This window comes from Salvia hispanica, chromosome 5 (genome assembly GCF_029641045.1).
Source record: "Salvia hispanica isolate PSC_SH4W2 chromosome 5, Shi_PSC_v1, whole genome shotgun sequence".
Taxonomy (NCBI): Eukaryota; Viridiplantae; Streptophyta; class Magnoliopsida; order Lamiales; family Lamiaceae; genus Salvia; species Salvia hispanica.
In genome coordinates, this window is record NC_142696.1 from 2,258,000 (window position 1) to 2,270,814 (window position 12,815).

Below are 12,815 nucleotides of genomic sequence, written 5' to 3' on the forward strand. Positions count from 1 at the left end.
ATAATATAGAGAAGAGTCTTATCTACATTATTCTCTCTCTTATTTTACCATTTCTCTACTTTAATTATTTTAGAAAACGAGTATAGAAAAATAATTTGGACTGTTAAAGCGAGACGGATGGAGTAAATGGAGTAATATGATTCAATGAATGACACTAAAACAACAAAAATTCCAAAAGTACCATTGCCTGGTCACTTTTAATGAAAAAGAGGCGAATGGTGTTTTTTTTGTCTCTTCAAATTATTCAAGGGTGTTTTCAATTTGATAGCAATCTTATAGTACCAAAAAACATGGCTCACTCATCATAATTTGGCCTTTTGTGTTCACCAATTGAGTTGAGAATAGTCGTACATTAAATAAAAATTAGATTAATGATAGTAATATAAAATTTGACCTTTAATTTTTATCAATTGTATCCAAGTTTCCAACTTATCAATGTTGTCCTAAGCCATGAGATGAAATAGTTCAATCACTCATTTAGTTCAATCACTCATTTTTATGTACAAAAACTTTTTTAAATATCTATATACGTGTATACAACTTATTTTTTTGAAAAAATCAGAGGTCATTCTCTAACATGTTATGTCACGATTCCACCATCAGAGGGAAATATGTTTGATAAAATTGATAAATATCACTATGATAAATCGAGATTTGGGATATAATTGAGTATAAATTCAATCATTTTTTTAAAACTATGAAAAAAATTGATAAAACCACTTAAAATTATGATAGATCCAATAATTCCAATCACTAACCTATAGAATTTGATAGGTAGTTTTCAATTTTTTGGACTCGATTTAAACACGATTATTCGAGCACAACTTAGGCTTCGAATATAATAATATCCATAACTTTTTCATAGTATTTGCGAGACAATTTGTAGAATATATTAATTTTATTTGGTTTCTAAAGAAAATTAAGACGGTATATTTCTCATTTGTCTTCTAAAAAAAGTAATTATACTCTTCTTAAAAAGTAATGTATTCTAAGAAAAGAAGGTTAATTAAAAAGACAAATAAAAATAACTAACATTTTACCCTTTATACCAAGAAGAGGTAAAGATACATTCTCAAAATGAAAGAATGTATAATATCTCCCCATATACCCTTTTCATTAGAGTATGAAATTTTTTTGAAGAAATAGTAAAAATAGTAGTTATTTCTCTTTTACTTTTCTATTTACCCTTTCCCTTGGAAATGCGAGGCTAAACCAGAACACAAATTAGTAGGCTAAAACTGAGATTTTAAATTCTAACCCCAATAAGGCTCGAATAAAAGGCCCAAATTAGCCTCAAAATTTTAGCAGAAAAGATCAAAAGATTGTTAAGAAGGCCTGAAACTCTTTTTTTTATCTAAATTTATTTATATTTTCAATATAAATTTTATACTCCTACTTCCAGTCTAGATATCTTGTCCATTACACTGTTTTTTAATAAATGATCTCACTATTTTTTTTATCTTATTAATTATTATTATGTGATTTGTAATTCTCCTACACATTTTATTTTTCTTCCTTTTTTATATTTTTAAATTCTATACTTAAAAAGAAAATGAAACAGAATAAAGGCGTAGGATTTCAAAATCGCAAACGGTTTCCCTCATTTTTTTTTTGTGTAGCTTGAAACTCTGAAATCGATTGTGGAGGAAGCAAGATTAATCCAACTGCAATTCCATGGCTGCCAATTTCTGGACTTCCTCTCACTAGTAAGTCTTCAACCCGCGTTTCTTTTCATTTTCATTCTCCTCTTTCTTTTTATTTTTCGTTTTTGGCCCTCTTTTTTCGTTCAATTCAATTCTCTGATTTCGCACCAATTATTTTCTGGATTTGATCGTGGAATAACAGCAAGCAGCTTATCGACGCGGAAGAGGTGAATGTGGTGCACCAATTGGACAAGGAAAGGGGCATTACTGCAGAAGATTTCAAGTTCATCAAATTTCACACCTCCCACTGTAATTTTTCTCTTCTTAGGGTTACGGAGGTGATTTCATTTGTGTGTGTGTGTGTGGAAGTAAGAACAATTTCGATTTGGTTTTCAAGAAATTTGCTTATCACGTGTTGTGTTATTATTGGCTCATTTTCTTTATATTGGTTTGATCTTGCTGTGTGTTTTTACAATTTTAATGTGTGTGTGTGTGTGTTTTTGCCCCCTTTTTGATGATAGGTATCGTGGAGTTGGCACGCTATGTCAAATTGCGGCAGAGGTGTGTTTTTCTTGCGTCCTACTAGTTTTTTTTCTTTTGGTTTCTTGGCTTTATTAACTCCAGTTGATGCTGTTTTTAGAGCTGTAACTTATATATTAGCTTGAAAACTCGATAAGATACAGTTCGTGATGAAGATACATAACCCTTCACGCCCTTAAATTCGTGCATTGCTCAACTTCTTTTGATTTCTATGGACTTTGTGTTAATGGAAACACTGAAACGGCTTATGTTTGAGGTTCACGATTCTTGATTGTTAGATGTGCAGGGCAAATGTTTATGCTATTTGTGTGTGATATATATCATATTATCATAGCCATTGAGCCATTTGATACATCACCACTTTTGCTTTCGATGGACCTTGTGTTAATAGAATCACGAAATGGCTAGGTTTGCGGTTCTTCATAGTTAGATGTGTAAGCCAAATGTTTATGCTCTTAGCTCCAATTTGTGTGTGATACATATCGTGTTATCATAGTCATTGAGCCTTTTGGTACACCACCTCTTTTGCTTTCTATCAACTGTGGAAAAGCTGAATTGGCTTAGGTTTGAGGTTCGCGGTTCTTGATTGTTAGATTAAATAGTGTGTTTCTTCTCTCCGGGGCATCCAAGTTTGCGAACCTTAGCTCAAATTTGTGTACACTTCTTTTGCTTGCTATGGACAGAGAAAATATTTATTTATGTTAATGGAAAAGCTGGAATGGTATAGCATATATAACAATTTTTGTACCCTTAGCTTTTACTCGCATCCCTTTAGGGCTAGCTTCTATATTGTTCCAATGGGAAGTAATGCTCTGTTTGTAACGGGGGCTCTTTATGTTCTCCATTGTAGAACACTGTTGCACCTGCGTTCCTCATAACTTTTCCGTTTAGATGTTTCTGCATGATTACATTGCTGCATTTTTTTCGCGCTTCCATCCCTTTGATAGACAGTTCATGCTAATATAACCTCTCAGGGTCGCAGCTACAGCCATTACATACATGAGACGTCTCTATACCAGGTACAGTGATAATCGATTTTTGCTTGATATTCTCACTTTTCTGTGGTAGAGCTTAAGCAAATTGGATATTGTATCATTTCACTGGGAGGAGTGAACAAAACTGTTTTGGTTTCAGGGAAAGTATGACGGAATATGATCCACGCCTGGTTGCTCCGACCTGCTTGTACTTGGCAGCTAAAGCCGAAGAATGTACAGTGCATTCCAAATCCGTTGCTTTTAAAATCACGAAAAATCCAAGTAAATATATTCCGATGTAGATTTCCCAAGTTATGTTCTTTGTTTTGAGTGATAACAGGCTACAGCAATCTTTTGCAGGTGATGTGAAATACTTTAAAGAGATACGCAAGATGGAAATGAAAATCTTGGAAGCCCTCAACTATTATTTACTTGTATTCCATCCTTATCGATCAATGATTCAGTAAGTTCATATTCTTGGGAACCAATATTTACATGAGAACGACGAAACCATTTCTATAAAGTATAAATTCTCATGTTCTGCATTCTAATAGACACCTCGCGATTTTCAGGTTTCTTCAGGACGCTGGCGTGAGTAATTTGGCAGAACAAACTATGTAATCGCTACCTCCCCATTTAACTCGTTTTTACACCTTGTGGATTGGAAGCCGCCAGAGAGCTTGATCAAACCTTCTTGTACCAATGATTGTCCGTTTGCTCGTGCATTCCAATGTGAATCGGGATGTGATGGTCCCTTTTTGACTGTCGTGTTTTGCAGGGGGGTCATTAACGACACATACAAGATGGATCTGGTTCTTGTTCATCCTCCTCACTTGATCGCATTAGCCTGCATATTCATTGCAAGCGTCCAGAATGATAAAAAAATCACGGCTTGGTTTGAGGAGCTTCATGTTGACATGAACATGGTAAGCCATCCAAACTACTTGCAAAATCAAAATCAATCAATTTTTATTTTTTTATTTTTTTCTTACAAAGTCCTGTTTTGTCTCTCTGCCTTGCTATATTTTGCAGGTGCGAAGCATTGCAATGGAGATTTTAGATTTCTACGAGAGCTACAAAGTGATGTCAGAAGAACCCAGGATTAGAGCAGTACTGGACAAGCTACGATGATCAACAGCAGAAACCCGATAGCAGATAGAAAAACGGGTTCCCCAATAGCAAAACCAGAGGCTTAAAGAAGCACATGTAGTTGCAGGATGGTTACATATCATTTTCTGATCTAAATAGGCATCACTTTTACGTACATGTTTGTATACAGACAAAAGTTGAAAAGTGGTATAGTAATCTTGTTGATGTAGCAAAATTAAGGAGGATTCTCAACTTTGTTGCTATTCAAAATTGCACTGAGTTTTGCTGTTTCTACTTCTTCCCCTTCTTAGCTTGCTTCTTCATTTTGAGGGAAAGATGGAAGTTTGATCAAATTCTCTGATTGATCTCGTATGTTTTTAAAATTTTAATGATAAATCATGAATTTGAAGAATTTAAAATTATCCCACAATGATTTTTTCTATACCAATATAGTGTTAAATTGGTGCATACGTGTAAAATTTCGATGATGCCAATTCGTAATGACATATGTATATTGATGTGACGACATGAACACTAAACGACAACGTTTAAATCCTAAGGAAGACAGAAAACAAAACATGATTTATCCTTTGTGATTATGTATTTTTGAACCCTTTTAGCATTTTTTTTTCTTTCAAGATTTAATAACAATAAAAAAGTTAAAAAGAAAATGCAAAATAGAAAATAAATGCGTAGAATAAAGGCGTAGGATTTCAAAATCGCAAACGGTTTCCCTCATTTTTTCTGTAGCTTGACACTCTGAAAACGATCGTGGAGGGAGGAAGATTAATCCAACTGCAATTCCATGGATGCCAATTTCTGGACTTCCTCTCACTAGTAAGTCTTCAACCTGCGTTTCTTTTCATTTTCATTTTCATTTTCATTTTCCTCTTTCTTTTTATTTTTCGTTTTTGGCCCTCTTTTTTCGTTCAATTCAATTGTCTGATTTCGCCCCAATTATTTTCTGGATTTGATCGTGGAATAACAGCAAGCAGCTTATCGACGCGGAAGAGGTGAATGTGGTGCACCAATTGGACAAGGAAAGGGGCATTACTGCTGAAGATTGCAAGCTCATCAAATTTCACACTTCCCGCTGTAAATTTTCTCTTCTTAGGGTTACGGCGCTGATTTCATTTCTGTGTGTGTGGCAGTTAGAACAATTTCGATTTGGATTTCTAGAAATTTGCTTATCACGTGTTGTGTTATTCTTGGCTCATTTTCTTTATATTGGTTTGATCTTGCTGTGTGTTTTTACAATTTGAATGTGTGTTTTTATCCTCCCTTTATGATGACAGGTATTGTGGAGCTGGCAGACGGTGTCAAATTGCAGCAGAGGTGTGTTTTTCTTGTGTCCTACTATGTTTTTTTGTTTGGCTTCTTGGCTTAATTAACTTCAGTTGATGCTGATATTTATAGCTGTAACTTTATCTTGAAAACTGGATAAGATACTGTTCGTAATGAAGATGCTTAATCCTTCGCGCCCTTAAATTCGTGCATTGCTCAACTTCTTTTGATTTCTATGGACTTTGTGTTAATGGAAAAACAGAAATGGCTTATGTTTGAGGTTCACGATTCTTGATTATCTTATTATCATAGCCATTGAGCCATTTGGTACATCACCTCTTTTGCTTTCTATGGACTTTGTGTTAATAGAATCACGAAATGGCTAGGTTTGCGGTTCTTCACAGATAGATGTGTAAGCCAAATGCTTATGCTCTTAGCTCCAATTTGTGTGTGATACATATCGTGTTATCATAGTCATTGAGCCTTTTGGTACATCTCCTCTTTTGCTTTCTATCAGCTGTGGAAAAGCTGAAATGGCTTAGTTTTGAGGTTTGAGGTTCTTGATTGTTTGGTTAAATAGTGTGTTTCTTCTCTCCGGGGGTTTGCGAACCTTATATAGCTCCAATTTGTGTGTGATATTATCGTATTATCATAGGCATTGAGCCCTTTGGTACACTACTTTTTCTTTCTATGGACATAGAAATTATTTATTTATGTTAATGGAAAAACTGGAACGGTATAGCATATATAACAAGTTCTGTACCCTTAGCTTTTACTCGCATCCCTTTAGGGCTAGCTTCTATATTGTTCCAATGGGAAGTAATGTTCTGTTTGTAACTGGGCCTCTTTATATTCTCCATTTTAGAACACTGTTGCACCTGTGTTCCTCATAACCTCTCTGTTTAGATGCTTCTGCATGATTACATTGCTGCATTTTTTTGCGCTTCCATCCCTTTGATAGATAGTTCATGTTAATTTAACTTTGCAGGGTTGCGGCTACGGCCATTACATACATGAGACGTCTCTATACCAGGTACATCTCTATGGGTGATAATCGATTTTTGCTTTTATCTCACTTTTCTATGGTAGAACTTAAGCAAATTGGATATTGTATCATTTCACGTGGGAGGAGCGAACAAAATTGTTTTGGTTTCAGGAAAAGTATGACGGAATATAATCCGTGCCTGGTTGCTGCGACCTGCTTGTACTTGGCAGCTAAATCCGAAGAAACCGCAGTGCATGCCAAACTTGTTGCTTTTCAAATCACGGAAGATCCAAGTAAACATATTCCGATGTAGATTTCCCAAGTTATGTTCTTTGTTTTGAGTGATAACGGGCTAGAGCAAGCTTTTGCAGGTGAAGTAAAGTACTACTCTAAAGAGATACACAAGATGGAAATGAAAATCTTGGAAGCCCTCAACTATTATTTACTTGTATTCCATCCTTATCGATCAATGACTCAGTAAGTTCATATTCCTGGGAACCAATTTTCACATGAGAACTACTAAATCATTTCTAAAACTTTTCATGTTCTGCAATCTAATAGACACCTTGCGATTTTCAGGTTTCTTCAGGATGCTGGCGTGAGTAATTTGGCAGAACAAACTACGTAATCGCTACCTTCCCATTTAACTCGTTTTTACACCTTGTGGATTGGAAGCCGCCAGAGAGCTTGATCAAACCTTCTTGTACCAATGATTGTCCGGTTGCTCGTGCATTCCAATGTGAATCGGGATGTGATGGTGCCTTTTGACTGTCGTGTTTTGCAGGGGGATCATTAACGACACATACAAGATGGATCTGGTTCTTGTTCATCCTCCTCACTTGATCGCATTAGCCTGCATATTCATTGCAAGCGTCCAGAATGATAAAAAAATCACGGCTTGGTTTGAGGAGCTTCGTGTTGACATGAACGTGGTAAGCCATCCAATCTGAGCTACTTGCAAAATCAAAATCAACCAATTTTTTTTTTCTTCTTACAAAGTTCTGTTTTGTCCCTCTGCCTTGCTATATTTTGCAGGTGCGAAGCATTGCAATGGAGATTATAGATTTCTACGAGAGCTACAAAGTGATGTCAGAAAAACCCAGGACTAGAGCAGTAATGGACAAGCTACGATGATCAACTATGTTTTCGTAGTTAACAGCAGAAACACGATAGCAGATAGAACGATAGCAAAATCAGAGCCTTAAAGCAGGATGGTAACATTTCATTTTCTGATGTAAATAGGCATCACTTTTACATGTTTGTATTTAGACAAAAGTTGAAAAGTGGTATAGTAATCTTGTTGAGGTAGCAAAATTGAGGAGGAATCTTGATTCTCAACTTTTCTCTGTTAACTGACCTTCAAAAACTTTGTTGCTATTCAAAATAACGGGTTTAATATAAATTTTTTAAAGTTTCATAAATCAAGATTCAAATATGCCAATATGGTACACTCGTATAATTGCTTTTATCTTTCATGTAATCAATTTTAAGTAATCGAAACTATAATTCAAAACATACACAAAAGTAGAATAAAAGGTGAAATGGAAATTCTAAATAGCCTTGTATTTTGTACATATCATGCTGTAACTTGTAGTTTTATAATTATGCATAAAATTATGAAGTTTTATCAAATTATGAAATTTATCTCATATTTTTTAAAAATTTCAGAGATATTGATTCTGTCACGATGATTTATTCTATACAAATATAGCACTAAATATGTGCGTACATGTAAAATTTTAATGATACCGATGAATAGTGACAAGTTATTAATGTGATGATGCCGATGAATAGTGACAAATTATTAATGTGACGACATGAACACTAAAGGACAATGTTTACATCCTAAGAAAGTTATTCTTCGTGATTTAGGCGTGAAGTTAAAAAAACAAGGTTTAATTCCAATAAAAAATAAATCAATTAATTCCTTCAAGGTTTAATTCCAATAAAAAATAAAGTGCAAAATAGAAAAAATATCAAAATCACATAAAATACTTTATAAAAAGTCAGGAATTTCCCTCAATTTTTATTTAGCTTGACAATTGTACTCCATATTCTACTCAAAGCGATCGTGGAGAAGATAAATCCAACTGCAAATCCATGGCTGCCGATTTCTGGACTTCGTCTCAGTTGTAAGTCTAGTTCGTTGTTTTCCGATTTCCTTTTTTCGTTGTTTTCCCCTTTTTTTCCGTTACAATTAATTCATCCAATTTTTTACCTATTATTAATTTCTGGATTTGATCATGGAACAAAAGCAAGCAGCTACTTGACCCGGAAGAGCTGAATGTGGTCCACCCGTTGGACAAGGAAAGGGGCATTACTGCTGAAGATTACAAGCTCATCAAATTCCATATTTCCAACTGTAATGTTTCTTCTTAGGGTTGAAATTTGTTGCGATCATCATGAATTGTGCGGATTTCCCTTTTTTGTTATGACCTATTTGCTGTGTGTTATCGCAATTTTAATGTGTGTTATTAAAATGTTTTTTTTTTTGACAGATATTGTGAAATTGGCACAGTATATCAAAGTGCGGCAGAGGTGTGTTTATTAAATTTGAAGTTGTTACTTATGTTTAAGCTTGAAAATTCGATAAGATACTGTTCATTAGTAGGATCATGATGATGAATAAACGTAATCCTTCGCATCCTCCGGTTTGTGTGTGATGTATCATAGGAATCGATTGAGCCCTTTGGCACATCACTTCTTGTGTTTTCTTTGAAAAAAAAAATGGTAGTATGGCATAGGAAGTTTGAACCTTCTGGCTTATGTTGATTGAGGTCTGTGGTTATTGGTTGTTAGGTCAAATAATGTGTTTCGTCTGTCCGCAGCAAGAAATTATTATGTGTAGAGAAAATGTCTATACCCTTATCTCCAATTCGTGTGTGATATATCATAGCCATTAAGCCCTTTGGTGCATCACTTGTTTTGCTTTCTATGGACATAGAAAATATATATATGTGTGTTAGTGGAAAAACTGAAATGTTATAGAATAAGAAGTGGTAAACCATCTGGATTATGTTGATTGGGATCTGCAGTTATTGATTGTTAGGTCAAATAGTGTGTTTCTTTGTCCGGGGCATCCAAATTTGAGGAAGCATCATGTGTAGGGCACATGTTTATACCCTGACCTCAGTTTTCTTAGAGCTTATATAATTCTTATTGGTGTTTAGAGTGAGCTTTAACGGGATTCCTAGTTAGTATTCGTCACAGCCTCACCGATATCTCTTTGTACAATTTGGTGCCTTTTACTTGCTTTAGGAATCCCTGTACGTCTAGCTTCTATATTGGTCTAATGGGAAGTAACATTTTGTCTGTAGCCGAGGCTATCTGTATTCTCCATTTTAGAACACTGATGCATCTACATTCCTCAAAATTATTCATTAAAGTGCTTCTGATTATCATTGCTCATTTTCCCCCACTTCCATCCATTTCTCAGGGTGGTTGCTACGGCCATTACATACATGAGACGTGTCTATGCCAGGTACGATGTCTCTATGCAGTGATATCTGGCAAAAATATGTTGCTTGATATTCTCACTTTTCTATGATAGAACTTAAGCAAATTGGATATGATATCATTTCATGTGTGAGGAGGAGCAAACAAAACTCTTTTGGTTTCAGGAGAAGTATGACGGAATATAATCCACGTCTGGTTGCTCCGACCTGCTTGTACTTGGCAGCTAAAGCTGAAGAAAGCACAGTGCAGGCCAGACTTCTTGCTTTTTACATCAAGAAAGTTCAAAGTAAACATTTTCCGATTTAGATTTCCCTTTCGATGCTGTTATGCTCGCGTGATAACCAGCCAGAGCAACCTGTGTTTTTTCAGGTGATGAGAAGTACAGATGTGAGATTAAAGAGATACTAGAGATGGAAATGAAAATCTTGGAAGCTCTCAACTATTATTTAGTTGTATTCCATCCTTACCGATCACTGACTCAGTAAGTTTACACATCCAAGTATGATAATTATGTTTATTTTTTTGGGAACCAATTTTTTTGAGAGAACCACTGAATCATTTTTGAAACGTCTCATGTTCTGTTGTATCCTAATAGTAACCTTTGCATTATTCAGGTTACTCCAAGATGCTGGCATGAGTGATTCGACACAACAAACTTGGTAATCACTACCTTTCTCCATCTCTTTATCCCCTAACTTTAAGTCATTCGAAGATGTTCAACTACATTTAATTTGTTTGTATACCTTGTGGATTGGAAGCCCTCACGGTGACAGAACTTAATCAGTTTATGATACAGTAGTTTTAGGAAATGAAAGCTTGTACCAGCAAATGCTGATGGTCCCTCTTTGGCTGTCGTTTTGCAGGGGTCTCGTTAACGACACATACAAGATGGATCTGATTCTTGTTCATCCTCCCCACTTGATTGCGTTAGCCTGCATGTATATTGCAAGCGTCCAGAAGGATAAAGAAAACACGGCTTGGTTTGAAGAGCTTCGTGTTGACATGAACGTGGTAAGCCAACCAATCTGTGTTGGATTTAAACTAACTATATATCAACCAAAATCTGTTCTTTGCCATTTCCAGTATACAGCAACTCATACAAAGTGCTGATTTGTCTCTTGATTTCTATATTTGGCAGGTGAAAAACATTGCAATGGAGATCTTAGATTTCTACGACAGCTACAAACTGATGTCAGATGACAACAGGATCAGTGCAGCAATGAACAAGCTACCATGATCACTATGTGATATCATCAACTTTCCCTTTTTAAGTTTGGATAGAATTTCTAGATTCATTTCCTTTTCTTGGTAAGTACTCCTTGAGGTTTGAATGGAGTAGGTTTTGAATCAAGTTGTAAACGGTTGGACCGTGGCCCCAAGGAGGACTTTTGTTGTGTTCACTACATAATTCAAGTATTCATTTCTTACATTTTGTTCTTTACACATATTTTGCAAATATATCGAAAGTATAGTCTGAGATTACTACGTTTCTGTGGTAAACACCAGAATGCGATAGCGAAACACTCCCACAAGGGATGCAGAAGTTCAATAACCGCATGTATCGGCTGACATTCTGTAGTTTTCTGATCTAAAAAGGCATAACTTTTGTAATGTTTTTTTCATGCTTGTGTAGTAATTCTCCATTAAGGTAGAAGAGAGACTAAAAATCCCAGTTGAAACATGAATAGAAACTCAGAAAGACATGTAATCACTTGATGTAGCAAGATTGAAGATGAAATCTTGATTCTGAACTCCTCCTCATCATCATCTCTGTTAATTGAGCTTCAAAAACTTTGTTGCTTTCCAAAAATGCACTGAGTTTCTACTTCTTCCCCTTCTTAGCTTGCTTCTTCGCTGCAAGATTTTGATGGAAAGATGCAAGATTTAAGGATCAAGTAACACTAAATTGTGAAAAAAAGGTAATAGTGACAGACCTAGTTTCCTTTTGGCCTCAGATTTAGCAAAGAATTCCCTCCATTCATCGGTTAGAACGAAAATGGGATCTTCTTCTTCCTCCTCATTCTCATCTTCAAGATTCTCTATTTCATTATCAATAATCCTTGCATCCATAGATGCAACACACAGTGTTAGGAAACCACCATAAGATTATGAATATGATGACAGCAAAGTGAAATGTACTAAGGATACATCTTTTTTAGCTTTGATTCAAGCTACTGTAAAATTTTGAAAATCATCACAATATGATTTATGATCATGAATATGATAATAAGCAAGTGAAATGTAAAGATACTATTTTTTTTAAGCTTGATTCAAGCTACTGTAAAAATTTGTGAAAATCATCAAGTAATCAACACTAAATCGATATAAATCAGTGAGCAGAAAGCCTAATTACGAGGGTTCCAGTTAGCAAGCATCAGAAAAAGGGGGGAAATCACCAAGCCCTAAAAAACCGCAATTTATTTACAATCAAGGAAAAATAGAATCAAGTGATGATACAATTGGAGGTTTATTATGGATCAAAAGCTTACGGTGCATCATCGGATATCTGATCGGGATGCGTAGTGAGATGGGGATTGATCGGAATTGAAGCGATGGGGGCTGCTGGGGTGGAGAGAGAGCACGAGGGAGCGTGGTTGATTGGTTGCAGAATAGGGCGGTGGAGTGGGCAGTGAGGCGATACGTAAAAGTAATGGTGGTGGTGGTGGTGGTGGTGGCCGCCGCAGTGGTGGGGGTGAATAGGGTGTAGCGATGGGATTTTGCCGGCGTTGTCGTTGGAGGCCATGGCGGTTGATGAAGTCGACATTTGTTTGGATTTCTTCTCCGATTTAAGTCAACATCTTTGACTTCTTCACTTTTTTTAACATAAATCAAGTGTATTTTATT

The 12,815-nt window shown here is 35.7% G+C and overlaps 4 protein-coding genes across 8 annotated transcripts; 3 read left to right on the forward strand and 1 right to left on the reverse strand.

The window, feature by feature from the left end:
- The first annotated feature begins 1,543 nt into the window (after positions 1-1,543).
- Positions 1,544-4,540, forward strand: LOC148924198 (cyclin-C1-1-like). 5 transcript variants are annotated; one of them, XM_089057917.1, is made up of 9 exons: positions 1,544-1,706; positions 1,846-1,981; positions 2,165-2,204; positions 3,166-3,202; positions 3,318-3,391; positions 3,518-3,620; positions 3,730-3,774; positions 3,936-4,083; positions 4,190-4,540. In XM_089057917.1, the coding sequence occupies exons 1-9, from the start codon at positions 1,675-1,677 to the stop codon at positions 4,286-4,288; spliced, it is 714 nt and encodes a 237-aa protein (XP_088914043.1). In that variant the 5' UTR covers positions 1,544-1,674; the 3' UTR covers positions 4,289-4,540. The 5 variants fall into 5 exon arrangements, with proteins under 5 accessions (XP_088914043.1, XP_088914041.1, XP_088914044.1 ...); XM_089057915.1 differs by having other exon boundaries at positions 1,547-1,706; positions 3,318-3,439; XM_089057918.1 differs by having other exon boundaries at positions 1,548-1,706; positions 1,846-1,952; positions 3,158-3,202.
- Positions 4,541-4,969: 429 nt separating this feature from the next.
- LOC125190650 (cyclin-C1-2-like) lies at positions 4,970-7,870 on the forward strand. The gene is made up of 9 exons (XM_048088001.2): positions 4,970-5,083; positions 5,235-5,341; positions 5,542-5,581; positions 6,519-6,563; positions 6,687-6,808; positions 6,887-6,992; positions 7,095-7,139; positions 7,300-7,447; positions 7,551-7,870. Exons 1-9 carry the CDS (start codon positions 5,052-5,054, stop codon positions 7,647-7,649), a joined length of 744 nt encoding a protein of 247 aa, XP_047943958.2. The 5' UTR covers positions 4,970-5,051; the 3' UTR covers positions 7,650-7,870.
- Positions 7,871-8,499: 629 nt separating this feature from the next.
- Positions 8,500-11,398, forward strand: LOC125190865 (cyclin-C1-2-like). The gene is made up of 9 exons (XM_048088279.2): positions 8,500-8,647; positions 8,771-8,877; positions 9,014-9,053; positions 9,952-9,996; positions 10,136-10,257; positions 10,341-10,452; positions 10,586-10,630; positions 10,835-10,982; positions 11,110-11,398. Exons 1-9 carry the CDS (start codon positions 8,616-8,618, stop codon positions 11,206-11,208), a joined length of 750 nt encoding a protein of 249 aa, XP_047944236.1. The 5' UTR covers positions 8,500-8,615; the 3' UTR covers positions 11,209-11,398.
- A 231-nt stretch (positions 11,399-11,629) lies between these two features.
- LOC125190866 (uncharacterized) lies at positions 11,630-12,794 on the reverse strand. The gene is made up of 3 exons (XM_048088280.2): positions 12,461-12,794; positions 11,906-12,030; positions 11,630-11,825 (listed from the first exon to the last, which is right to left on the reverse strand). Exons 1-3 carry the CDS (start codon positions 12,733-12,735, stop codon positions 11,794-11,796), a joined length of 432 nt encoding a protein of 143 aa, XP_047944237.1. The 5' UTR covers positions 12,736-12,794; the 3' UTR covers positions 11,630-11,793.
- Positions 12,795-12,815: the final 21 nt, after the last annotated feature.